The sequence below is a fragment of the Notechis scutatus genome, chromosome Z (genome assembly GCF_049901735.1).
Source record: "Notechis scutatus isolate UNSWTSFEM ecotype Mainland chromosome Z, rNotScu1.2, whole genome shotgun sequence".
In the NCBI taxonomy this organism is placed as follows: Eukaryota; Metazoa; Chordata; class Lepidosauria; order Squamata; family Elapidae; genus Notechis; species Notechis scutatus.
The window spans coordinates 17,848,325-17,874,348 of NC_142025.1; the positions used below are offsets into that span (position 1 = coordinate 17,848,325).

A 26,024-nucleotide genomic window follows, 5' to 3' on the forward strand; every position below is an offset into this window, starting at 1 on the left:
CTTTAAAGTTTTGAACTATCTAACACCGAACTTGAAACAAAATTATATACAAATGATGGATATGCATTGCTAAAATGTACAACGTTTTGTTGAAATTTGAGACAAAAGAATATGAAATGAAATTATGTATGACAAAATGGGCTAAAAATTTGATTGCAGTACATGAATAATGGGAAAATATGTGATTGAAAGGGTTAAAATTTACATTAAGCTCTAATCTTAAATAGAATTTTTATAACTTTTTATAAATAATATAGAGTTGATATTTGGCACCAGAGAAATTATCTGGAATGTATGAAGGTACTTCAAATTTTTGTGGAATATGAATAATAGGAAGAGACATTTTATAATATTTGATGAACATTAATAAAGCCAAACATTTTTTGTTACAAATACACTCACTAATTCAAAACATTTTAAAGCGAAATGAGAGGCTTTTCTTTTGGAAGTAATGAACAGAAAGAACAAAAAATCATGGAACTTTGTTTTTATTCTATGACAACTGCAGAAAGATTATTATATGCTCAAAAGTGGAAAAATTTAGCATTATCCAAAATGCAGGAATGGTAGGTAAGAATGGTGGGTACCTCACTTATAGACATGGCTAAACTTCACTGATTAGTGAAAAGATATTTACATTTATTACCAAAAGAAAAATCTACACTTTTTTCATGAAATAGAAAAAAAAATGAACTGATGAGTTCTGATTTTGATGATTAAGAAAAAAAAATAGATAATAGAAATAAGAAAACGTTTTTGTAACTATAGAGTAAGTTATAATTTTATAATCATTTGTATTTGCTGCTAAGAAAATAGGAAATTACATTTTTATATGTCTTTTCGTCTTCCATTGCATCTTTTCCTTTTGTCATTTTCTTTTTCTTCTTTTCCTTTGTTGGTTTTTTGTTAATTGTTATCTTTTTTTTAATAAAACATTTATGTAGTGTTTAACTTGTCCATTGCAACAGCTTTATAACATAGTGTAACTATGCCTTAAATATAATAATTAGCTTTTCTCTGTTGTAGAAAGGTTTATGGTATGAATACCTGCAGTAATCTTTACTGCAATTGATGTGTGGGGGGAAAAAGACTAGTCGGAAAAATTATTTGAAATATTTCCAAGTGATTAGTGTCAAGGTTATTTCCCCTAAGGTAGCAATTTTCCAGTTCAAGAGAATGATAGAGCTAAAACTATTATGCTCAAGTATTATAGTTTTTCTAATATATCTTAGAATTTTAAAAAATGTCCTTTATTTAAGCTGTAAACATTTTAAATATATATTTCTGTAACTACTTATCCATTATATTTTTTCTAGGATGACAATAGCTTTGAAATGTGCATTATTTAGCATATATAAACATATAAATATTATCTTTTAATATGAACCATTGTTTAATATTCCATATTAACTTTTTCCATTAACTGATGACAATAAATCTACTGGACATAAGTAGTATATTAACAACCAGATTGTGCCTAGTTCAGAAATAATTTGAAGGAGGTGCTTCAGACTTTTCACAAGCTTGAGTACAATACCAGTTTGGCTATTCATTAAATCAGTTTATTATTTTTCAGCTGTCTATGTGACAATTAAAATGGCGCTACTGCTTTAAGAGTTACATTAACTTTAACTAGCTGTATCTTTTTTTTTTTAGATAGAGCTACTTTAATAATTAATAGAGAGAACTCTGGTCAAGTTCCAAAGCAATTCTTTTGAAAAAAATTTCACAGCCCTATTAACAATAAATATAACATTGGACAATATTTTGCTATCATAGATTTTAGTCTCATTGCCAAAGTATTTTATCAAAGAGACTGTATTCTCTTTTATGGCTGTAGAAGATTAATGTTGAACTTCAGAATGTTCAAAGAAAAGCTCAGGAGAAGCCCTTCCTGGAAAATCGAACATTTATAAGTTTTTCTAGTTTTTTTGGTGTGAGTCTTTATAAGGTAGGCTTCCATTAGTTAAGGGTAGGCTTTGCTATTTCAGAACAGAGTCCCTTGCTTTCGTAACTGAACAGCATGCCTAAATCAATTCATTAAGAATATTTCTTGCAAGGAGCTCAAGTCAATGCCGCAAAGTGATATGTAACCTCGAAAATGACATTTTTGAGGTCAACATCCATCTATATCTTCTTTGTTAGTGTACAATATGCTTTTAACATGCCATTGCCAATAACTTCATTTTATAAAACATTTTCTGGATATTGGCCATCCTACTATTAAATCAGAAATCATAAGAGATACAAGTTCAATAGGCGTAAGGACAGAAGGGTAGTACTCCATAAAAGTGATTTTGTTTTTTGTTCTTTTTGTTCCAGAGAAGCAGCATAATGGATGAGGGAGAGATGATTTGAACAACTTATGTCTATTAGATTTGTCACATTTCCATTTATGTTAATAAGAAACATAACAGTGGATTTATCCTATTCCAGCAATTGGATTATGCCTGCGTGAAATCTCCAAAGTGTCATTCAATTGCTTAGCTTTTAGAACACCAGGCATGTGATTTATAGGTTTGTGCAACATTTTAGAGTCTGTCTCCAAAAAGAACTTTGGAGCTCACAGGTATGCAGATTCCTCGATTTACAATGGGTCACTTATAGACCACTTGAAGTTATGACCAGCCTCCCCTGGTAATAACTTACAACCCGGAAACTTACAACCTGGATTCAAAGTTGCTCAGGCCACCTCTGCGGATCAAACTTTGAATGCTCGACAACATGCTCACATTTACTGCCATTTGCAGCATTTTTTATTTTATGATGGTTTTACCATCAGAACTTCTTTCTTGGCAAAACCACGCCATAACGAACCATTGGTTGGCATAATGACCATGGCATTTGCTTAACAACTGCCTTGTTTGCTTATGGCTTCCACAACATAGGTTGAAAAATCAAGTCAGTCATGCGACTGACCAGTTTTATGATTGTTATGACATACCACAACAATGAGCAATCTCCTCTTTTATTTATTTCCTATTCCTTAATGACAGATGCCTGGTATTTAAAGCTGACTATTTTCCTGCAGTGAAATTCATTTTTCCTGTGGTTTTAATTTCTTATACCAAGATACAAAGTAATGCAGAAAAGGTAGTTTTCACTTTCCTACTCCCTAAAGTAAGATGTAATATTTCCCAATTACACAACTCCAGCTCTAAAATTGATGCTTTAAAAATGAGAGTGAGTATTGTGTGTCTTAAAATGTAGTAATTTTTAGCAGTAACTTAAATGGGTCCCAGCTAATCTATAATTTCAGTTTAAACAGTTAAGAGTAAATGTGCTCTGCTGAAATCTATTCGACCTTTGGCTCACAAATTACAAGGCAAAGAAGGATTAATAGCAGCTTTCAGAAAAGACTGACATATACTAGCTAAGCAAGTAGTGATATAATCTCATAAATTATTGGTCAAGACATTTTCCCTGCAGTGAATCATCTGACTATGGTCACCTTTTACATTACATTAAGTAATTTATTGTCACTTGCAAGGGTTTGGAGCTTGAAATTGAAAATAAAAAGAGAGAATTTTTCAAGTATGCTCTGTAGGAAGATTTTTAAAAACCTGTTTTCATCCTGCTCAAGTCAAATCAATATTGCATTATCTCAGTACAATAGTCTTTCATGATGCATAATAAAATCTCTTACCATTTAATATGATATTCTACAAGATTTTTATCTGCTGAATGTACATATTTATACAGGAGACAAACTAAACTCTGAAAACTAACAACATATTAAAATTCAACTTGCCTAGTATGTATGTATTAAATTATAAAGAAATTATTTACATGGACCTTTGAATTAGCTTCAAATAAGTTTGGTTTTACTACTTAAAAAACTTCTTGCAGGAGATATCAGATCTATAGCCTATAGATCTATAAAACTATAAAAGAAGGCAGTGGCAAATCACTCATACTGCCAATAAAACATGGATGTGCCCCACAAGTAATCAGAATAAGTACTGCAGCACAATTTAATAGGACTCCATTTCCCCCCCTAATTAAACTCGGTGGCTATAGCGATCAAAAGATTTAGTGAAAAAGAGATAAACACAGATGTTTCTTCACTGAACAGAAGGCAGAAATACAATGAGAGCAGAAGGATGGATACTGAACTAGTCCTATGTAAGTTAAAGCACAAAAATTCCTATATGTTCTTTGTATGCACATAGATCCATATGAATGACTCACACGTAGAAGAGAAAAATAAGCCACAAATGGAAAAACAAAATTCTTCAGTCAAAATATTGCCAATATCCAAAGTCCAGGGTTAGCAAGTTATTCAGAGCTGTAGTGGCGCAGTGGTAGAATGCAGTGCTGCAGGCTAACTCAACTCACTGCTAGATGTTCATTCTGATCAACTCAAGTCTTACTTACATCCATCTGAGTCTAATAAAATGAGGACTCAGATTTGCGAGGGGGGTTATACTAAATCATTTAGACAGGCTGTAAAGCACTAACAAATGGCATGCAAGTCCAAAGTGCGGAATGTTATTCAGCTGACAAAAATAAAACAAGTGCCACATATTGACCAAAAATTTTCTCTTTGACCAAATCTTTCTCTGATTTCTCTTCAGATTGTATAATATGTGGCCTTTTTTGCCATTTTTTTTAAATTCATAGCTATCACATAGCAGCCCTGTTTTGTGTAGTGATTAAAGGCTCCAGGTTAGAAACCAGGACATTGTGAGATTTATTTATTTATTTATTTATTTATTTATTTATTTATATTTATTTTTGTCAATTGCTTACAAGATAATAGGTATAAGTAAAAACATAGTTATGAATACATGGATACATATAAGAAAAATAAAAAAATAAAAGATACAATAGGACAGGGACAGTAGGCACATTGGTGCGCTTATGCATGCCCCCTACAGACCTCTTAGGAAAGGGGTGAGGTCAATAGTAGACAGTCTAAGGTTAAAGTTTTTGGGGTTTGGGGAAGAAACCACAGAGTCAGGTAGAGCATTCGAGACATTGACCACTCTGTTGCTGAAGTCGTATTTTCTGCAATCAAGTTTGGTGCGAATAACCTTGAGTTTCTATCTGTTGTTTGCTCTTGTGTTGTTATGGTTGAAGCTGAAGTATTCATTGACAGGTAGGACATTGCAATGTATGATTTTATATACTATACTTAGATCGGACCAAAGGTGGCGTAGTTCTAGGTTTTCTAGGTCTAGAATTTCGAGTCTGGTGGCATAAGGTATTCTGAAACGAGTAGAGGAGTAAAGTTCTGGTTCTTCCTTACACACAAAGCCAGCTGGTTTACTTTAGACCAGTAATTCCCACTTTGCCCTAGGAAAAAGACAATGGCAAATCATTTTCAAAACTGTTGAATTTTAAAGAAAATTGCAGAGATTTTTCAGGAGTCAAAGGCATAAACTGCCATCCCAGATCCCTGTTTAATAATAAATAGTCAGTATTGCATTCGCTCACTGCAAGTAGCACGCTGGCTGTGGTTTGCAATTGTCATTTTGAATTGAATAAATATATTTGAAAACAGTAAAAAAAAAAGTAGCTTATACTTCAGGACAGTGTCAGCATTCCAGCAACCCTCCATTCCAATCAACAACTCTGAGACAGACATCTCTCAACGGTTCCTTTATTTAGATAGTAATTGGATAGTAACTGGCCCATCTGTGGAATCCCGAATCTGAAAGTTTCGGGCTTCCTTGCAAAAGTCAAAACTACAAATCCATCCCCCCATTAGCCATCACCACATCACATGGTCCAATCACCATCTGTCCTAAAGTAAGATTCCCATTTCTTTATGTGCCACACTCAGTGACCTTGAACCAACAAAAGAATTTTATTTTGTCTAACGAGATATAGTCAAATGAATTCCTTCCTCCCACTTTCTCAGGCTCAATTGTGGCAGCATGGGATCATCAAATCTCAATATGGCTTCCAAAGCTGACAGACAGTTTCTCCAAAATTATTGCAACTTAGATAACTGTAAAGCATTAAAAACTCATGAATTAGTATTGGAGTAAAAATAACCAACCCAGACATTTTTCATATTGAAAAGCTTTTTAGCATAATCATTGGGTTTATTCATGGTAGGTGAATTGTTACAAATAAAACAATGTTGTATAGAAATAGGCATTGTTAATAGAGGCATTTTTTGTTAGTTTACTTACTACGCAGAGAACAAACCCATTGTTACTTTCCTACATCATGGCCAAAAGCATTGCTATTAGAATAGAAAGCAGTAGAAGGTTTGCATTTGGTGAAATTTGTGAAGATTTGTAAGGGTGCCACAAAGTGAAGGAGACCTGAGGAGGAAAAAGAAAGAAAGAAAGCAGGTAGTGAATCGCAAAGAGGAAACATAAAGAGTTATTTTGGAAAGGTTACTGGAGACTTTGAAGGGAAGTTGTGAAGGGAAATTAAGGTTTTATGGGTAAAGCTGTTGAGAGAGAAGGAAGGGACAAGTATATTGATTTAATTCTTGAGAGTGGAGAAATGATGATGGGGAAGGAACAGAATCTGTGTAGTGTTTGGCTCCCAGCCATATGGAAATTGTGGTAAGAGGCTCTTAGGCTTAGGAGCTTTAGCCAATCCTGTTATAGGTTTTAACTAGCAAAAGATTTGTTGTTTTTAGCTTCCAGAGGCTAGTTCACTGGCATATATCTTCAGTGAATACCTCTAAGACTATTATCATAATGGAAAGGAAATATTTCATATTGAATGTGAATTATTTCTTTGGTGGCACATAATATGAGCAAAGGAGAAAAGCTTGAAGCTACAAAGCATGGACCGGGATAGAGCAGTGTTTCTCAACTTGTTTAAGGTGTGGGTTTCAATGCCCAGAATTCCAGGGAATGTATGTATGTGTGTGTGTGTGTGTGTATGTGTGTATATGTATATGTATATATTTCCATATATACGAGGGCTATCCACAAAATAGATGACCTTTATTTCCTGCTTTTCAACCTCCGCTGCTTCACGCGGCACAGCCAACTGTTGCGCATTAGCTGTTTTACACACAAGGCTTGCAGCAGAAGGTGAGTTGCAAACGCTGCACGCATGCAAAGTGCACATGTACACATAAAGCATGTGCTCACACCAAACCAGTAGGAAACCTTTTTGAAACCCACCACCTCATTAAAAGATGAAAATTGTGATCACATGATCATGGGACATTGCAAATGTCCATACATTTGAACCAGTTGTTATTTGACCATGGGGGTGTGGGTGACAGTCTGTATTCCAGAACCAGATTGTAAGTAGTTCTGAGAAGATCAATCATAACTTTGCTAAGTGGGTGGTCATTAAACCAGGATTATCTGTATAGTTAAATTCTTCATAATTATTGGTTGGGTTTCCAGATAAAGTCACTATGAAGTGGAAATGATGAATACTGTACTATAATCCCACTGAATCCAAAGCAAACTAAGTCAACTAAAACCTGATGTACTTGTGTATGTTTGATATCACCTAAATACAACATTTTTAATATATATGTTGTGATTTTTAAGGAGGACCCATTTTGGAGCAAGATTTGAGTTGTTGTACTCCATGTATTTCTATCATTTGACATATCATATTGCTTATGTTTTGTTCAACTGTCAATTATATGCCCCTTTAGTAAGGCGTAGATACTTACCATCCCTAATGGAAAAAACAGCCAATTGGATTTCAATCACAGGTTTTCTTATTTCCTCCTGGACTCCAATGTATCTATTGTAAGCAGAACTGCTAAGTTTATAATTAAGGCAATTAAGAAAGAAATCCAATACATCAAACAAATGTAGGTACCTTCCTGTAAGAGAGATGCATTTGCCAATTGCTTACTACTTGTATTCCCAGATATGTATTTTATCACTGTATTTCCTTTTATCTATTTTTTTCATGGAATCAGATTGTGTACTTTATTTTCTTTCTTTTATTGATAAGATAGTAAGAATAATAAAATAAAAAACTATTCTAATCTACACAGTGAAAATTCTCTTTAAGAAACTCTTGTTCTGTGTATTTTATTTTTTTGGTATTGCTTAGTTTAATTCTAAAAGATAGGATACTTTTGTTTTATTTCAATTTTTTTCAATTTTATTTCAATTTTCTTCACATACATTTGATAAACACCAGTTTGCATACAGAAAAAAATAGATCTAGAGAGGACGCTATAACCATCACTCTTCACACTGCTCTGACTCATCTAGAACAGTGGGGGGGCTACATGAGGATGCTTTTTGTGGATTTTAGTTCTGTGTTTAGCACAATTCTTCCACATAGATTAGTGTCTAAACTTCTGGACCTTGGGCTTTCTAATTCAATCTGCCTTTGGATTATGTCCTGTCTGGCCGCTCAGATTAGGTAATCATACCTCTTTAGCCCTTATTCTTAACACTGGTGCACCACAGGGTTGTGTGTTGAGTCCCTTACTCTATACTCTTTATGTGCATGACTACATTCCCACTCATGCTACTAATACTATTGCTAAATTTGCAGATGATACAACAGTGGTGGGACTTATCTCCGAGGGGGATGAGTCTGCCTACTGAAATGAGGTGGACCAGTTGCTTTCATGTTGTGGAGACAATAACTTGGTCCTCAATACCAATAAGACCAAGGAGCTTATAGTGGATTATAGAGGGAACAGATCAGACATCCAGCCCTTGCTTATCAATGGAGACCGAATGGAGCAAGTGGCCAGTTTTAAGTTTTTGGGTGTTACCCTAAAAGAGGACCTGACCTCGGAAGCCCACATTGCAGCCCTGGTCAAAAGGGCTCAGCGGAGATTATACTACCTGAGGCTTCTCAGAAAACAACTGAATGAGAAACTGCTGGTGACCTTCTACCGCTGCACCATAGAGTATTTTAACATACTGCACCTCTGTGTGGTTTGCCAGTTGCACAGTGGCAGATAGGAAAGCACTCCAGAGGGTTAATGTCATTGCCCAGAAGATCATTGGTTGCCCTCTCCCCTCTTTGGAAAAGCTTTATAGCTCCCGCTGCCTTAAGAAAGTTCAAAACATTCTCAAAGATCCATCTCATCCTGGGAACCCCCCTTTTTTTAAAACTATTACCATCTGGCAGACGGTACAGAATAATAAAAACAAGGACAAATAGGCTGAAAAACAGCTTCTATCCCAGGGCAGTAGCTCTTTTAAATTCTGCTGTATAGTGCAGTGTTGGTGTGGTGTCGGGGGTTTCCAGTTCAATGTGTGAAGAGGGAAGGATGTGTGTTTGTGTTTATTTTCATGGTCATGGTCATGACATGCACTGAAGATGGTGTTTGATTTCGTTGTAAGAGGTACAATGATAATAAAGTAAACTAAAAAATAAAATAACTTTCTGTCTTGTTAGATTTTCATTTAGAGTGTTTTATCTCCTAGTACTGCTTGTGAAAGCCAAATCATTTTTTGTTCTTATGTTTGTCCTGAAAAATGTTCTTTCATATTCATAATCATCTGTCTCACAACTTATGACATCATACTAAAATACATTATCTGGAAATATATGTTGTTTTTCCTATATCTTGCATTATTAATTGAATTATGGTTAGATGGATTTGTCTAATTTTGTTTGTAATGTCTTTTACTCCATGTTCATTCATAACTCCATTTTGTCATATTTGTCATAAATGTATAATTTTTAATTTAAAAACTTTTAAAAATAATATTTATGTACTTCCATGATTATACTTTTTGTACTTTCTTTCAAAATGTCATTTTAATGTATTTCTTCTTAGTTCTCTAAGAATACATCACAAAATTCAGAAAAGTATGTAGTTGAGAGTGTAAAAATCAAATTTATTTTGTTAAAGGTTTCTAAACATATTTTTCAACTATCTGTAACTGGAATATTATGAGAGCAATAGTTTTGTTGCAGAGCTGAACAATAGATTGTTTCCTGATTAATAAGCTACAATCACTGGAGGATACTTTCTACTTCCTGTCTTACAGGTCACTCTTCCTATAATCTCTTGAGGGACTTCTAATGCACACTTGTGTTCTTAGAAAAATTTAACCATTTGTAGTTGGAAAGATTCATAACTTCAACCCTTTTCTTGTTTTTATATATGTATTACTATTTTCCTTTCAGTTGGTCCTCATACTGGGCGATATTGTGGACAAAACACACCTGGTCGTGTTCTCTCATCAACTGGCATTCTCTCCATGGTTTTCTATACTGACAGTGCTATAGCAAAAGAAGGCTTCTCTGCAAACTACACTGTGGTCCACAACAATGTTCCAAAAGGTCAGTGTTTTAGTCATCCTTCATAATGGTACATAAAATATTTTCTGTATATCTTCTCTCCCGCTGAGTGCTGCATGAAACACATGGAAACCCTAGATAAATAAGACTTGTGTCCTTTTGCGTGGACATGTTTTTAAAACAACTCCTCTCATTTTCAGTGTCAAGAGACATATCCACTTCTATTAGTTCCTGTAAAAAGTCATTAAGTTATAGAATTCCCTTACCCTTGTTGAAACTGAGAACATTAAATTTAAACAATGAAATCCAACCTAGATATAAATTGTCCAAGACTTCATAAATTATAATTATTTATGTATATGGTCTATTCTTCAAGTACACTGCAACCTGTATTTGGCATCTCATTGCTGCAAAACACTGGGAAGGAATTATCATTGAGATTGTCTTGCAAGATCAGCTCTCTTTTTTTCATTTATAGAGTATGAATACAGGAATATGAGAATATATTAGGCATTAAATTGGAGGCTTGAGCATTCTGATGCCATTAATGTGCTCTACTGCTTAACTAATTTTTAACCATTAGCTAATGGACTGCTCATGACCCATTGGGTCATCATTTCACAGGTATTTCCTATCTAAACAGAGAAACAGAAGAACAATGAATGGGGGAGGGGGACAAAAAAAAATACTGGGAGTGGGAGAAACTTCCAATTTCCTGCTAGCTTTCCCTTGACTTTCCTTGTAGAAAGTTTGCAGAGAGTTCTGGAATTCTCAATCACATGAGTGCAGATGCTCATGACAGTGAAGCAGCTTTGAAGAGACACAACTTTGCCAAATTTCAACCCTAAGGAAATCATAGTTCCCATATTTTGTACACATTCTGTAAGTTAGCCCAGTTAGGTAGGTTGGTTCAAAAACTATCATTGCACTATCACGCACAATTTTATCCAATGAAGGTTACAATCCATAGACACAAGAGTTTTTGTAATATATAGATTTCTCACAATCCTGTTTTTCAGTTTTCATGAATAAAAATAAGAACATGTATTATTTATGAAAACACAGAACACTTTTCACCTTAAATCTGGTTATTGAAACAAATATAACCATTTAAAAACTTCATTAAATGTGATTATAGAAGTAGGTGTACAGAAGGTATATAGAATTGATGTTCAGATGCCACTCTCTTATTTAATAATAATTAAAATTAACTATCTTCAGAAAGTAGGAACTATCAAAGTATCATTTGTCGCACAGCCAAAGACAATGCAATTAAAAAAACATGAGGCCATGAATAATATTAAAATAACAACAAAAAGCTGACATTCATAGGGAAACAACATTTTTGACCATTTTCATTCTGCATGTAGGAGAACTTCACTAAAGTCAGAGAAAAAGGGAGGAAAGATCAGGGGAAAAAAGAGGAGGTGGGGAGGAAAAGAACTAAATTTAGAAATAACTGTCAATGTCCAGGACAAAAACAGCATAACCAGAAATCCCTCTGTAGCAAGATAAGAAATTATCACTCTAATAAAGGAGAATATTTGTAGGTCAGGGTTGAAATGAGGGGTCCTGGGTTGTTTTCTTGCAGACGTTTCATTATCCAAAGAAGTTGCATCATGAAATGTCTCCAAAAAAACAATTAAGCTCAGAAGACCCCTAATTACTACTCTCAACAGAAAGTTATTCTACTTCAAAATTTGTGAATTTCTTAACAAAGACAAGTCACCTGTTGTCTTTCAAGAATTATAAATCCCATCTATTATCAAGTTACCTGCATCTAATCCTGTATCTTTGGCTTGATTTGTTTTCTAAGCAAAGTAATGTTAAAAAACAAAAAAAAATGCTTATTCTGTTTTATGGAGATAATTCTTCAGCTAATAAGCTTGAGGGCTCTTGATATGAAGCAGCTTTATAGGAGATTCCACTTTAAGTTTCAGGAGTTCTTAATTGCACAATACAATTGCAGCAGACAATATCTAAAACACATTTTCAAAGTAACAACCCTTATCTATATAAAATACTGGTACAATCAGTTATAATTTTTCTCTTTGGCTTTATAAAAATATTTCTTTCAAAGGGAAACATGCTGAGCAACCAGATCCAATTTGATCTTTTTTATTAAAGTTCCACACACGATTTAAATTGCAGTCAAGAGTAATTATATTCAACACTTCGTTTGTCCTTTCTTGTTTTATTATACCATTTATTGCTGCACAAGTGTTTTCTTTGTATGAATGTAACATTTGTTATAAGGACTAGAATGAGATGAGGTAAAATGTATGTGAAGAGCAGATAGACAGGTTGTAATGCAAAAAAACTATAATAAAAACAAATACACTAAATACAGGAAATTATGCAAGGTGAATTGGTGTACCTTAAATAGGCTAACTTACAGAATGCATCCAAACTCCAGGCCCATTGGTCCTGTGGAATTGAAATTTGGCAAAGTTGTGGTCTCTTCAGCTTAGTCACATGGCTGTATTATCGCCACAATCAGCCTCGGTCATATAACTGTCATTGCCAATGCTCCCTACCAGCTTCCCATGAGGAAAGTCAATGGGAAAACCAGTAGGAAGTTAAAAGTTGCACCTGCTTCCGTTTTTCGTTGCCCCCTTATAGTCATTCTGTTTCTCCTTTTAAGTAAGGAAATGTCTCTGAAATAATGAGTGTCTAGCATAATTCTAAAAGCTGAAATCAGAACTATCTTTATATTGCAGTAGTTTCCTTTTTATAAAGCAACATAATTATACTTAAGTATTCCTGTCTAAAAAGGATGCAATAAGAATATCAATGTTTGGGTTTTTTTTTTTGCTCAGACTTCCAGTGCATGGAACCACTTGGCATGGAATCTGGTGAAATTCATTCTGACCAGATTACTGCCTCTTCCCAATATAACCCCCAGTGGTCATCTGAAAGGTCCCGTTTAAATTATCCTGAAAATGGATGGACGCCTGAAATTGATTCTACTAGAGAATGGATACAGGTAAGAAAAAAAATCAAACCATGTTTATAAAAGGCATACAAATTTGTTAACAGATTTTCAAAGATAGCAAACAAACTAACTAAAGTGATAAATAAATTTTCCATAATGTTTTTCTTTTTACTTTTTAAAAACAACATAGGGAAAAGAATCTATAGAAAATACAGATTCTGTGTCTGAATGTCTTCACTCTTTGCATCCCCTATTAGGTTTATATAACAAATAAACTAATCCTCAAAGGTATAGAGGGAAAATAAAGAAAAGGTCAAGAAGATCCATTCTTTTCCTTCCTGAATTTTTTCTCAGTCTTCTAGGCACAAATATCAGATTTTGTTTTAATGGGAAAAGTCAATATTAGCTTAACAGGCACTTAAAGTGAAATGGTCTGATGAAACAGGCTTGGTGATGAATGATACTCAAGAGTCGCTTGTAAGAGTCATATATGGATACACAACTGAACATTTTACTTGTGACCTACGCTTTTCACAAAATTAGACCAAAGTTGAAATTATATATATTTTTTGTATACTAGAATATTAGACTTGTGTCTATGACAGAGAAATGGAACCAGAGAGCAGCTGCTTTTGTAAATTTAAAAATGAAGCATGAAATGGAAGACGGGACCCCTTTTCATCAGAGGTGAAAGAAAAAGTCAAGAAGTAGTTATTAAGCTGGTACAGAGTAACCTACATTCAGTTTGGCAAAAACATTTGCACTTTGAAAGAGACGTGGTTAGCTTTTTCAAGGCAAAAACACAATGCATTTTTTCTTAATGAAACTATGCACTTTGTCTTAAGTTACTGTAGGTCATTGCTTGGAGAGAAAGCTTCTTTCTGCTTTTCTGCCAGACCTTTCAAAAACATTTTGCTAGCTGAGCCACTTCGGTAATATTATAGGATTCATTCTGCATCATGGAAAAAATGGGGCACGCACCCAAACATTCTAAATTAAAGAACTTCAACATGTACTACAGGGTTTCCCCACAGTTCACAGAAAGTGTCCAGCCACAAGAAAAGCTTTTGTAGTTTTGGCAAATCACCAAACTTTGCAGTATGTGAAAAGTCCCAAAGTGCTTGCTGAAGCCATCTAGAAACATTTTGAATGGAACCAATTTTTTCTGCAAGTTCTGTAGGAGAAAGCTGGAGGGAGTTGTAAAGCAAAGCAGCACAAAGCAACATGGTTGGCTTGCTTTCATCTAGAAATGGCAGCCCACAGTGTATCATAAAGAAACTTCTGAGGGGTACTTTATGTGACATCATGGGACCTTATCTCTTAGTGACTACAAAGGGGGTGCATTGGTTGCTGATTTGATTCCAGGTGCCATTCATGGTGCTGGTTGTCACCTTTAAAGCCCTTAATGCAGTGGTGTGATTCAAAAATTTTTACTACCTGTTCTGATGGCATTGCTTGGTGTGCGTGGTGTGGTTTGGTGGATGCGGTATGGCTTGGTGGGCATGGCTTGGTGGGCATAGCAGGGGAAGGTTACTGCAAAATCTCCAATTCCCTCCCCACCCCACTAACCTGCTTTCCAGCTCCATTCTCCTGTGCAGGGCAACAAAAGAAGACCCAGCCAATCAGCTGGGACTCAGGAGGCAGAGAATAGATGGCGGTGGGACCAGTCAGAGGTGGTATTTGCCGGTTCTCTGAACTACACAAAATTTCTGTCACCAGTTCTCCAGAACTGGTCAGAACCTACTGAATACCACCTCTGCCTTAATGGCTTGGGATCAGGCTATCTGAAATATCGTCTCTTGCCAATCACATCCACCTGACTCACTAGAATGGGGAGGCAAGGAATCTTGTGGGTCCCATCTCCTAAGAAGGTACATCTGATGGGATCCAGAAGAAGGATGTTTTATTTGGTGGCTCCCTCCCTCTGAAACATCATCCTTCCAAAAACTAGTCCCCAGTCTGACACTTTTTCAGAAGGCCCTGAAGACATGGTTCTAGTAGTGGGCCTGGGGAACTCACAATGGGATGAAGTCCATTAAATGGCTGGTATAAGTGAGTGAGGGGATAATAATAATAATAATAATAATAATAATAATAATAATAATAATAATAATAATAATAATAATAATAATAACAACAACAACAACAATTCCACCCACTGTATGACATTATCTTGCCATAGTTGTGGGCCTTGAGGAGAATGAGAACTATGTTATACTGAACAGTCTCATCAGAAGAGCCAGATGGAGAATGTCTCTTGCATAAACAATATGGTGAGATGTATTTTATAGAAATACATATAAAAATATATAAAAAATTATTATTATTATTATTATTATTATTATTATTATTATTATTATTATTGTTGTTGTTGCTGTTGCTGTTGTTATTTCTTTTATATTGTATTTTTACTTCATGTAAACCGCCTTGAGTCACCAGTTTTCAGTAAGCAGCAATATAACTTTTCCTAATAAATAAATAAGGGTGGAAGTGCCACGGGGGTGGGTGTTGATGAGATTCTGGGAGACCTAGACTAGATCACACATGAATTGCAATGAAAATTGGATTAGAAGACCTCGGAGGTTCCTTCCAACTCTGTTATTTGTTTGTTTTAATTGCAAGAGGGGAATGCAATGATGTGTAAGTTCAGGTAGATCAGATAATGAGGACACTGTGGCAGGTAAATGAAAGGAAGCAGGGAAAATAAGACATAGGATAAGCACATTTATGTTATGGAGGTGCATGTGAGTAAGACATGTGAGAGGTGAGGGAGACTTACCAAACAACTTGCATCCCTCTCCTTTCAATTTTTTTTACAACTGAAAATGCAAAACTTTCTTTTAATCATTTATGGCAATAAAAAAAACTATTTGCATGAATTGCTGTAGAGCTGAATCAAAGTAATGCTGCTAGAGCACCAGGTCTTTGTTTTTAAGAGTCTGTTCAGAATTCATAGGCTTAATTAACAGAATATTTTTCACTTGCAGGGTTTAATTAGAATTTTCACTTCCCTCTTTAACTGTGATCCAAATTCATCTGAAGACAATACGATCCTAAGCAAAAACTTTCACATTTGTTAGAATACTAATGTAGTGTTGAAAACTTCCAGTAGTTTAAACAAATGGGCCAATATTCGTGTTTCTATTGTTTTCCATAGGAAATACCTAACTGACATATAGGAATAATGCATCATTAGTCATCAATAAGAACATTCATATCCAATGTTTCCTTTGAGATTAGCTGTCTGCAAGAAAGCTTACAAACTTTTTTGAGTAGTTATCAGCATGTGGAAGAAAGACAGAGGAAATCTTTCATTCTTCAACTTTTAGTCCACAATGGGACTCTCAAATGTCCAGCTTTTGAGAGCTCAGCACAGCCTGAGCAGTTAAAAATCAGTGAATGGCAAGAAGTAAACATATTCCCACTTTGGTGTGGCAAACCAAAACCACTTAATTCTAACTCCTAACAAATAAATAACAGGAAAATTCAACAAATCTTGCCTGTAAAAATAAAATAAAATGCACTATTTTTTTACCAATTATCTCCATAGATTTGCATTTGTATTGTTATCTTTTCATCCAACTTTTTCATGAGGAGAAAAAAACACATTCCAAAAAAACCCACAGGTTATTGATCATCTTGATTGTTTTAGTTTTTTAAAAAAAAAATCTTGGTGGGTTGTCAATTTTCCCTCATAAACCTATGAAGGGCCTTCAAATGGAGCAATGGTGGAAGCTTTTATTGAGTTAGAGATGCTGGATTTATTAACAGTTGCTCTCTCTCCAGGTGGGAGATGGAAGGAGGGCATGGGTATTTCATAGCTAACCTGTTACTGTTTGTTATATCTTACCCTGGTTGGCCAGAGATAATTACTCTAGTTGGCCAGGGGTAATTATTTCTTATCCTGATTGGCCAGATGGTGGAAATGTTTGAATGTGGGTGGAGAATGGCTGTTGGCCTGAGATTGGGATGCAGAATGCAAGGCATAAGTCTTCTTGATACATGAACTCCATCTTTTAAGAGGAAGGTTTTGCTTGTAGGTGTTTAGGAAGGAATCTATGACAGGGAGGTTAAAAGCAACCAATAACATACCAGTAGTGATGGTTAAGGGAGGAGCAGCATGGTGTCCTAGTGGTGAAGACACTAACTTCCTACTGCTGCAAACTCCACATAGGTGTCAGGAAGGGCATGTGGCTACTAAATACTCAGCTTTACTTAGTCGCTATGATTCCACCCCAATTAAGGAACTACAGGATTGTAAAAAGAAAAGAAAAAAAGATGGTTAAGGGAACTATGCTGGGAGTGGGAAGTGGGAGGGGCTGTTTGTGTGGCCTCAGTGTTTAGTAAAGGTTTCGCACTTCAGGTAAATGTATTCAACCCTTTGGTTTGGTCAGTGAACTTAGATGGCCTTGCCAAATCAGTCATTTATGATTTCAAGGGTTTCAAAGACATAAATAAGCACAAGATAGCCAATAAAGACATAAATGCTTAAATAAATATGACCATGAGTAATTGAGAGTGGTAAAACATCTGTAAAACTTAAACAAAAACTAACATTTAAAAAAAAACCAGGTTTAAACAATCTCAAAGAACCATGAAATTATGGTTCATTTTGAAATATTAGGAGGAATAATCAAGAACCATTCTCATTGGTGATAAAATCCAAAAGGATTGTTGCAAATTTATCAAAACTCGGTCTGTACATCTATGTGTGTTCTATCTATGTTTCAGGGCCTTTTCAAATTGGAATAGAATATTCTTTTTTTCCAAGTTACCTTTATATTTAATTAAGAACAAGAGGCTGTATAGCTGAAGCGCAAATCTAACTGTTTCTCATTAACATATAGTTTCGTCAGAAAATACTACAGTTTTTCTAGATTTGTAATCCAAATAACAAACATGTTAATAGGTACCACTGACCAACAGTACTAGTTCTTAAAACCAGTAAGAAGGCCAACATAAGGGTTCCACATCTGTTTTTAGTAAAGTCTATTCCTGTCTGTGGTATTTAAAATCTAAGGGACTCGTATTATTGTACAATTAGAATCTCAAAGGAGTAAAATGTTAATCAAATCCATAACTTGCAAGAATTTTATTAATATTATACTTTCAATACATTCCTTTTAAAATGCTAGCAGATTTTTTTTTCTTCTGGCAGCAATAATTAAATTTTTAGAACACATTTAGTCTGTACGTCTAGAACCAGTAGTTATATTTCAGAAACATTGTATTTAAATAACCTCAATAATTTAGAAGTCTTCAAGCAAACCTGTGTGTTTGTAAACATAGTTAGCACCTTCTATTTCTTCAATTTTGAATGTCCCTTTACTGCTTTATTTAGCAATTCCTAGTCATGACCTTTGCTTATCCACATTTCCTTGAAAAAGAATATAATGTGGAAGAAAATTATATAAAAATTGAAAATTAACAGCTTGTATGAGTGTGCATGTGCGCACGCAAAGGAATCTCAAAGTACACAGATGGCAAGAGAATGCATTACTTATTATGTTGATTATTATACTGAATTGAACACATAAGAGTGTAGAAGAGCTACTCCTGTGGTCAGATTTTTGTATGAAATCAAAATAGTTGTTCTAAATCTCCCTTTTATATATACAGGGCACTAAGTCATGTTGATGCATGCTTGAAGATTTTCAGCCTAATTATAAAGTTGTTTGTTTATAACCCACTATTTAAACAGTATTTTTCCTGAGCAGTTTACAGAAAGTTCAACAAAAACAATCCACATCTCAAAATAAGATGAAATAACTATTTATTTAATCAAAAGCAGAGACAGATTTTCAGCAGGACTGAAGTAGTTGTTGTTGTAGTAAACACTGAATGAAGTGCATAGAAAAAAACACCTTAAATATTCAGAGTTACAGTAGTGAAATGGTGACCATATTCATTGGTTAAAAGATGAATGGATGGATGGATAGATGGATGGGAGGGTGGGAGTAGAAAGAGAAAAAAGAGAGACAAGCTATCTTTGCTATTGGGTAATAATTCTAACCATTATGATCAACACTTTTGGCATTAGGTGTGTATATATATATATATATATATATATATATATATATATATATATATATATATATATATATATATATATATATATATATATATATATATATGTTTTCTTAAGTTTTCAAGGGTACTTACATGTATGGTGTTCGGCTTGGTTCGGTATTTTCCCACGTCATTGTAGTTCTTTTAAAGTTGTAGCAACGTTTCAGCAGAATCTCATCTGCCATCATCAGGCTTCTGTATTGTGTCCGTCTGTGAGTCAGACTTTTACAGTGGTTTCAGATTTGAATTTGGGGCAGCCTATTGCTGTGCCAGAATGGTTTTTTTCTTCATCCTGATTGGTTGGGAGTCTTGGTCTGTGTTTATTGGTCTCGGAGTTTGCTGTGTTCTGCTTGATTGGTGTCTCTAATATCTTCTGTCTGTTTTTGGCTCTTTTTGTATCTTGATTGGCTGGCAGCATTGTGTTGCTTTAATGGAGGCCTTTAGTGCAGCTTGGCTTCGGGTAAATGGACGGCTATCATTAGTTAGGAAGCTGGGTTTCATCTGGGTGCCTGGTTGGGATGTGTTTGAGCTGGAGGTATCAGGGGGATCTGTTTGTGCCCAGGTGTTTGCCTGGCTTGTGGTGTGGAGATTTTTTGTTTGTGAGTGCAGGCTTCCAAATGATTGACAGCCTGGTGGAATCATCTCTTCTATTCATGCTTTCTGGTCTTTTTTCAATCTCTATGGCTTCTCTGATGATTCTGTGATTAGGGTTTTATATATATATATATATATATATATATATATATATATATATATATATATATATATATATATATATATATATATATATATATATATATATATATATATACACACACATACATATACATACACACACACACACACACACACATATTTTCAAATACATACATATAAATACGTAGGTTTTGAAATATGAGCAAAATAAAAAGGCATCCTCTGGAATTTCACATATTAACATTGTGCTAGTAACTAATTAACTTTTTAAAAGGTATAGTCAAACCAAGAGGATGCTGAACTAATAAAGGAAAAAGGGAAAGAATGTTTTGCAGATGTGTTTACAGGTTACGGCTGTGTACCAGTATCAAATAAAGCTGGAACCAGATGTTCAAGTACTTTTCCTTGCATCAAGAATGGTTCCCATTGCTCTTAAAAAGAAACTCAAGAGAGAACTTAAGCAAGAGAAACACATGGAAAAACTGGTGAACATAAATGGTAAATTCTGAGGTGGCAACAGAGAAAAAAAATTAACTCATTACAAGTTTGTTTTAATGCAAGAGATTTAACTCATTGGTGACCATTGTCACATTCTTACATTACAGAATAGGACACAAATGTATAAAGCCTATTTTATTTTATTCTCCTATATCACTTTCTGATTACTAGTAATTGACGCTTAAATAAGGAAAATAGCAATAAACACTTTTCTAGATAATTGTTTGAATGAAAACATTAGAACATCTACAGTCATCATGGTCATGTCTTCAAATTGATGTGTCATATTAAAAGGTACATATGTCATGGAAATCCTGACACATTCATACTTGACCCAACAACAGGTCACAATAACACCTTAAAAACACTTATAAAAAGATGTAGACATCGAATCTAATAAGACGCAGATTCAGCTTCTTATGTGCTGGATAGAAATGTTCAATATATGAAAGTTGTATATTTGGTAACACACAGGCTGTTGAAAGTATAACTCAAATGCAGGCATGTTACTAGCAGAACAGGAACTTGGAACTGTAAAGTCCAAATAAAAGCTGGTACCATCACAGAAATGTTTATCTACCCATGTTGGCCCCAACATTGGCACAAGCGACTCCATCATGAGGGAGCTATCTGGGGAAAAAAGGAATGCATTTGGAATGAAACTGAAAATAAAACTTTGTATGAATTGAAATAAATAATAACCAGAACTCCTGGATCAATCTGAAAGAGGTGCAATACTTCAAAAAAAATATATTCCCATCTACATGCAGTCAAATAAGTTAGCCGGGGGAAGTGGTTAATCATTGTGATTGATCAGTGTACCCAAACCCGTAAGCTTTTCCGGCTACAGGAATGAGCCTATTGTGGGAGAAGTAGTCCAGAGCTATTTACAGGTAGTTATCAACTTATAATATTCATTTAGAGACCATTCGAAGTTACAGCAGTACTGAAAAAAGTGCTTTGACTGTTTTTCACACTTACAATCATTGCAGCATCCACATGGAGACCTGATTCATACACTTGACAACTGACTCGTACTTACAACAGTTGCAGAGTCCTAGAGTCACATGATCACCTTCTACAACCTTCTGACAAGCAAAGTCAATGGGGAAGCCAGATTCACTTAACAACTCTGTTATTAACTTTACAATTGTAGTGTATTAACAACTGACAAAATTCACACAACAAATGTCTCGCTTAACAACAGAAATTGTGGTTGTAAGTCAAGGACTACCTGTATTTATTTAATTTATGTAATCACTTTACATATAGTATATGGCTGACAATATAAAACAACAGAACAATTACTATACAAGAAAAATAAGATAAAAGTTTTTTAAGTAGTAAAATCCATAGCTACAATGGTCACTTTCATAATAACAATCAACACAGCCATTGCGTAGGCTTGGATACTTGGATACTATTATACCTTGGATAATAGTAAAATAATAAATAATAAATAAATATACTCTGCTTTTCTGCTACAGGTGATAGAACCATTTCAATGAGCGTAATAATAACCATTCTTTCACTAAACTTAAACAAGTATGAATAAACATTTAGAAAACTCACTCAGACAAAGACAATTACAATTGAGTCACTCAAATCAACTTAAAAGGTTGTTTTAGAAGGATTCATTCCGTGACTATTGATGACTCAGCATATCACATGAAGTTGTAATGTGTTTAATTTGTCATGTGAAATCAGCCCACTCTATTTTGTAAACTAGTGTATTCCAAATCCATCCAATTGCATTTTATTCCATAAACATAGTTAAACAAAACTATAGTTTAGTACAATATGTAAACTCAGCCAATCATTTTCATAGGCTTCAGCTGTATAGTTATAATTTAATGCAAATTTAGGAACAGGAAACAGGAAAATAAAGATTTTTGGACAAAAGTCAACACATAAACAAATTATTTGCTTTAAAAACAATGCATTCAGTAATTTTGGCACACAATCTTGTAAAATGAGCGGGATATGTGTCTTCCCAAATATATGTTCTATTGTTTGGAGAAGTATTCTAAAGGGCATACTTTGCAGGCAAAATTTACCAGACAGGCAAATTTTTAGTGAAAGACTAAAGGGACGGGTGATATAAAAGTTGGTAATTAACTGCTACAAGTCAAAGTAGAAAAAGGTGGGCAGCCTTTGGAGACAAAAGGCATGTTTTGACTTTTGAGAACATCACAGATACTGCCAACTGGTGATGATTTTTGCCCAATCACAAATAACCACAAATGCAAAACATTCATTGACAATAATAATATATAAATATATATAAAATATATATATATAAAATTTATGTGCCACCTGACTTTCAGAAACTCTGGGTAGTTTGCAATTGTTGCTGTAATTATTGAGAAAGCTAACTGGTGAGATTACTTCCTACCACTTTATCTTTGCTTCCCCCCCCCACCCCCAAACACATGGGAACTCTTTCAAGCAAAGTGCTGGCTTGCAGCCACCTGCCGTTATTATTTTACAGGGATTATGAAATTAAAGGCTAGCATAAAAATAAAATCAGATGTGTTGCAAAACTTGGCAAGTTTCACATGAGTTGGCTGAATTATATTGCTTGTTAGTATATTAAAAAGTATTCAAGGACCTACAGTCAAGAGGCAAAGCAATGAGTTATGGCCACAAATGCCTTAGGGCAAGGGTGTCAAACCCAAGGCCCGGGGGCCACATCCAGCCCATGGGGTGCTTAGATCTGGCCCTTGGGGCCATCCTGGAAATAGCAAAGGACTGGCCCATGGTGCCTCTGCCAGCAAAAATGGAACTTGCGAATTTCACACATGCTCTGTCATCCAAGCTCCATTTTCGCTGGCAGAGAGTTGCAGGAGGTCATCACAACCGAAAATGGAGCTCAGGAGCCCGTTTTCGCTGGCAGAGCGCTTGGCCACCACAAGCGCCCCTGACACTGGTGATGTCATGCTGGCCACATCCACCCTGGTCACACCCATGCCAGCACCCCAAGGTCAGACACAAGTCCTTACATCTGATGTGGCCCTTAATGAAATCAAGTTTGACACCCCTGCCTTAGGGGAAAGCTTCCGAATGCAAATTTTTAAGCTCCTTCTTTTTCAATGAATTTACAAAACTTAGTTTGAATGTCACTGTTGCATTTGAACGAATGTTGCCCTCCGGTTTTTCATGGAACCCCATTTTATGGATGACCTGACAGATAGATTCTACTTGTGGAGTCTGTGGCACTGAGCTGAATGGACAGATGATCTGGATGTAGTACAGCAGGGGTGTCAAATTCAATTTCATTGAGAGCCAAATCAGAGTTATGTTTGATCTCGGGGGGGCTATGATGGGTGTGGCCAGGGTGGACGTGATCAACTCAACATCATTCATGTCGCGGTGCCTGTGGTGGCCCGAATGCTCCGCCAGCAAAAACAGGCTCTTGAGCTTCATTTCTGGCTGTGACGGCCTCCTGAAACCCTTTGCCAGCAAAAACGGAGCTCAGGAGAACCACAAACTGCTCTCCTGAACTCTGTTTTTACTGGCAGAGGCACTGCTGGTCAGTCCCTCACTGTTTCAAAGGTGGTCCCATGGGCCAGATCTAAACACCCCACAGGTTGGATCCAGCTTGCAGGCCTTGAGTTTGACACCCCTGTAGTAGAGGGTAACTTCATTTTGCCCTTACCTAAAAATATCCTGGAAAAAGTATTATTCAACCTGTTTTGTTGTTCAGGGATAGGAAAAATTGGTCTGCAGAAACAAAGTGTTCCCATATTGTGCTTTCTTTACAGTAAAACAAAATGCTTGTTGTTACAATTTCCAGGAGCGATAATAAAAAAATGAAATTGACATAAACTGAATAGAACACTTGGTTTATCAAATGTGGATCTGTAGGGAGATTAAATAAATTGATTGTGAATTTTTGTAATCAAGACAACATTTCAGAGGAAAGAAATCCTAGAAAATGGCTTTACCTTAGCTGCACCTTATTATCAATTTGGTTGTTGTAGAATGGTATTGGATACATGTTCCTAAAAGCAAAAGAGGGAAGGAGGGGGAAGAGAGAGAGAGAGAGAGAGAGAGAGAGAGATTCACTCCAAATTTTCATTGCCTTTCCCTCAGGCACATGTACAGCATGTTTAGATAAGCTCTTCTATCAACGCCAATCTAAACAACTGCCTGAAAAGAAATATAAACTTGCTGTAAAAAATTATATGTCATTCACCAGCCAACTTACATATGAAAGTATCTGTTGGTTTGTGTGTCTGTGTGTGTGTGTGTACGCGCACGCGTGCATGTATGTGCTGTTTCTGCCTGCTACAGAAACAAACATTTGCACAGATATTAAGATGGGATGTCCCTATGACAAACTGCAATTATTTTTAGAAAATCTTTTTCTAAATGGATTTTTCTTGGAAATCTTGCTAGAAAAATCTTTTTCACATCATTGCATATCAATGTCCCTCAATTGCAAAATGCTAAATATTAAAAGAATGGGGTGTTGTTTCATAAATTGAGTGGAAAAGGAAGTAAAGCCCATTTGGGAGTATCTGTAATACTATATCAAAAAATCAATTCAGAAGTACTTTGGAGCTCACATGGGCAAAGTGCACTCTGCTATTTGTTTTAACAACCCACTTTCTTTAGGCTTCTACATAAAGCAGAAGGGATGCTGCTCACAAAGTCTCATTAACTTTAATGAGTGAACTTCTTGAAGCAGTGTTATAAACAGAGATAGGTACACACAACTAAATATAAGAGTATATTAAAAGTTTTGTGTAGATATTAGTATTTAATTAAAGGACATTGAATTGATAGAACACAATGGTATCACCAGCTTAGCTTCACCAGGCTTCACTAGGCAGATATGTAACACTCCACAGCTGCTTTTCAAACCAAAAAAATATATATTATGGAAATTCTGGTCAACTTAGAAGATCAACCTAGTTGTTCATGTGCTCATAGTAGATTTAAAAAAAAAACAATTTACAATGGTTATCTCAAAGGTACTTTTCCAAAAGACAACTTTTTCTTCCTTCCAAAGGTTTTGCTTTTCAAGCATATAAATAATTTCATTCTCAACAATTTAGTTATAACTAAAGATGCTTCTTGGATGAGAAGTGAAAAATTTTCAAAGAAAAAAAACCAAGAAAGTCCAGTTGCTGTTTGGAAAAATACCTTTGGGATATCCATGACCTGGAATCACCCTAGAAATTTATAATGGGCAATAATTGCTTTATTTCCTTTTATCTATTCATGCTATCTTTGTTTCATATAGCAGAAAAGTTTCTTTAATACTAGGTAAAAGTATTATATGATTGATTTCTTATAAAACCTGACTTCCCACATATTACTTATTGATATGATCGCTCTTCAGTCATACAATTAATCAATTTCCTACTCTGTGATATTTTTAAAAATGCAATGTACTTTTAGAAGACTTTAGGGTTTCCCCCATTGATTTGGCTTGTTGGAAGCTGGCTGGAAAGATCATATGGAAATGGAAATCATGTAATCCTGGGTTGATGCAATATTATAAATCCAAACCAGTTGCCAAGATGATCATGTGAATATAGGGACACCGAAACAGTCATAATTTCAAGGAATCATTATAAGCCATTTCTTTCAGCACCATGGTAACTTTGATTAAACAAATGGTTTGGAAATTGACAGCTATCTGTATTGGATT

At 35.1% G+C, this 26,024-nt stretch overlaps 1 protein-coding gene across 6 annotated transcripts in view; it reads left to right on the top strand.

Moving 5' to 3' along the window:
• Positions 1 to 26,024, top strand: part of NRP1 (neuropilin 1) — a 165,004-nt gene that overhangs the window by 75,102 nt on the left and 63,878 nt on the right. For all 6 annotated transcript variants that reach the window (XM_087947104.1, XM_087947105.1, XM_087947107.1 and 3 more), the window contains 2 exons: positions 10,051 to 10,206; positions 12,984 to 13,150. In XM_087947104.1, the coding sequence (XP_087803230.1) occupies positions 10,051 to 10,206; positions 12,984 to 13,150 (323 nt within the window). The remainder of the gene's footprint in view (positions 1 to 10,050; positions 10,207 to 12,983; positions 13,151 to 26,024) is intronic.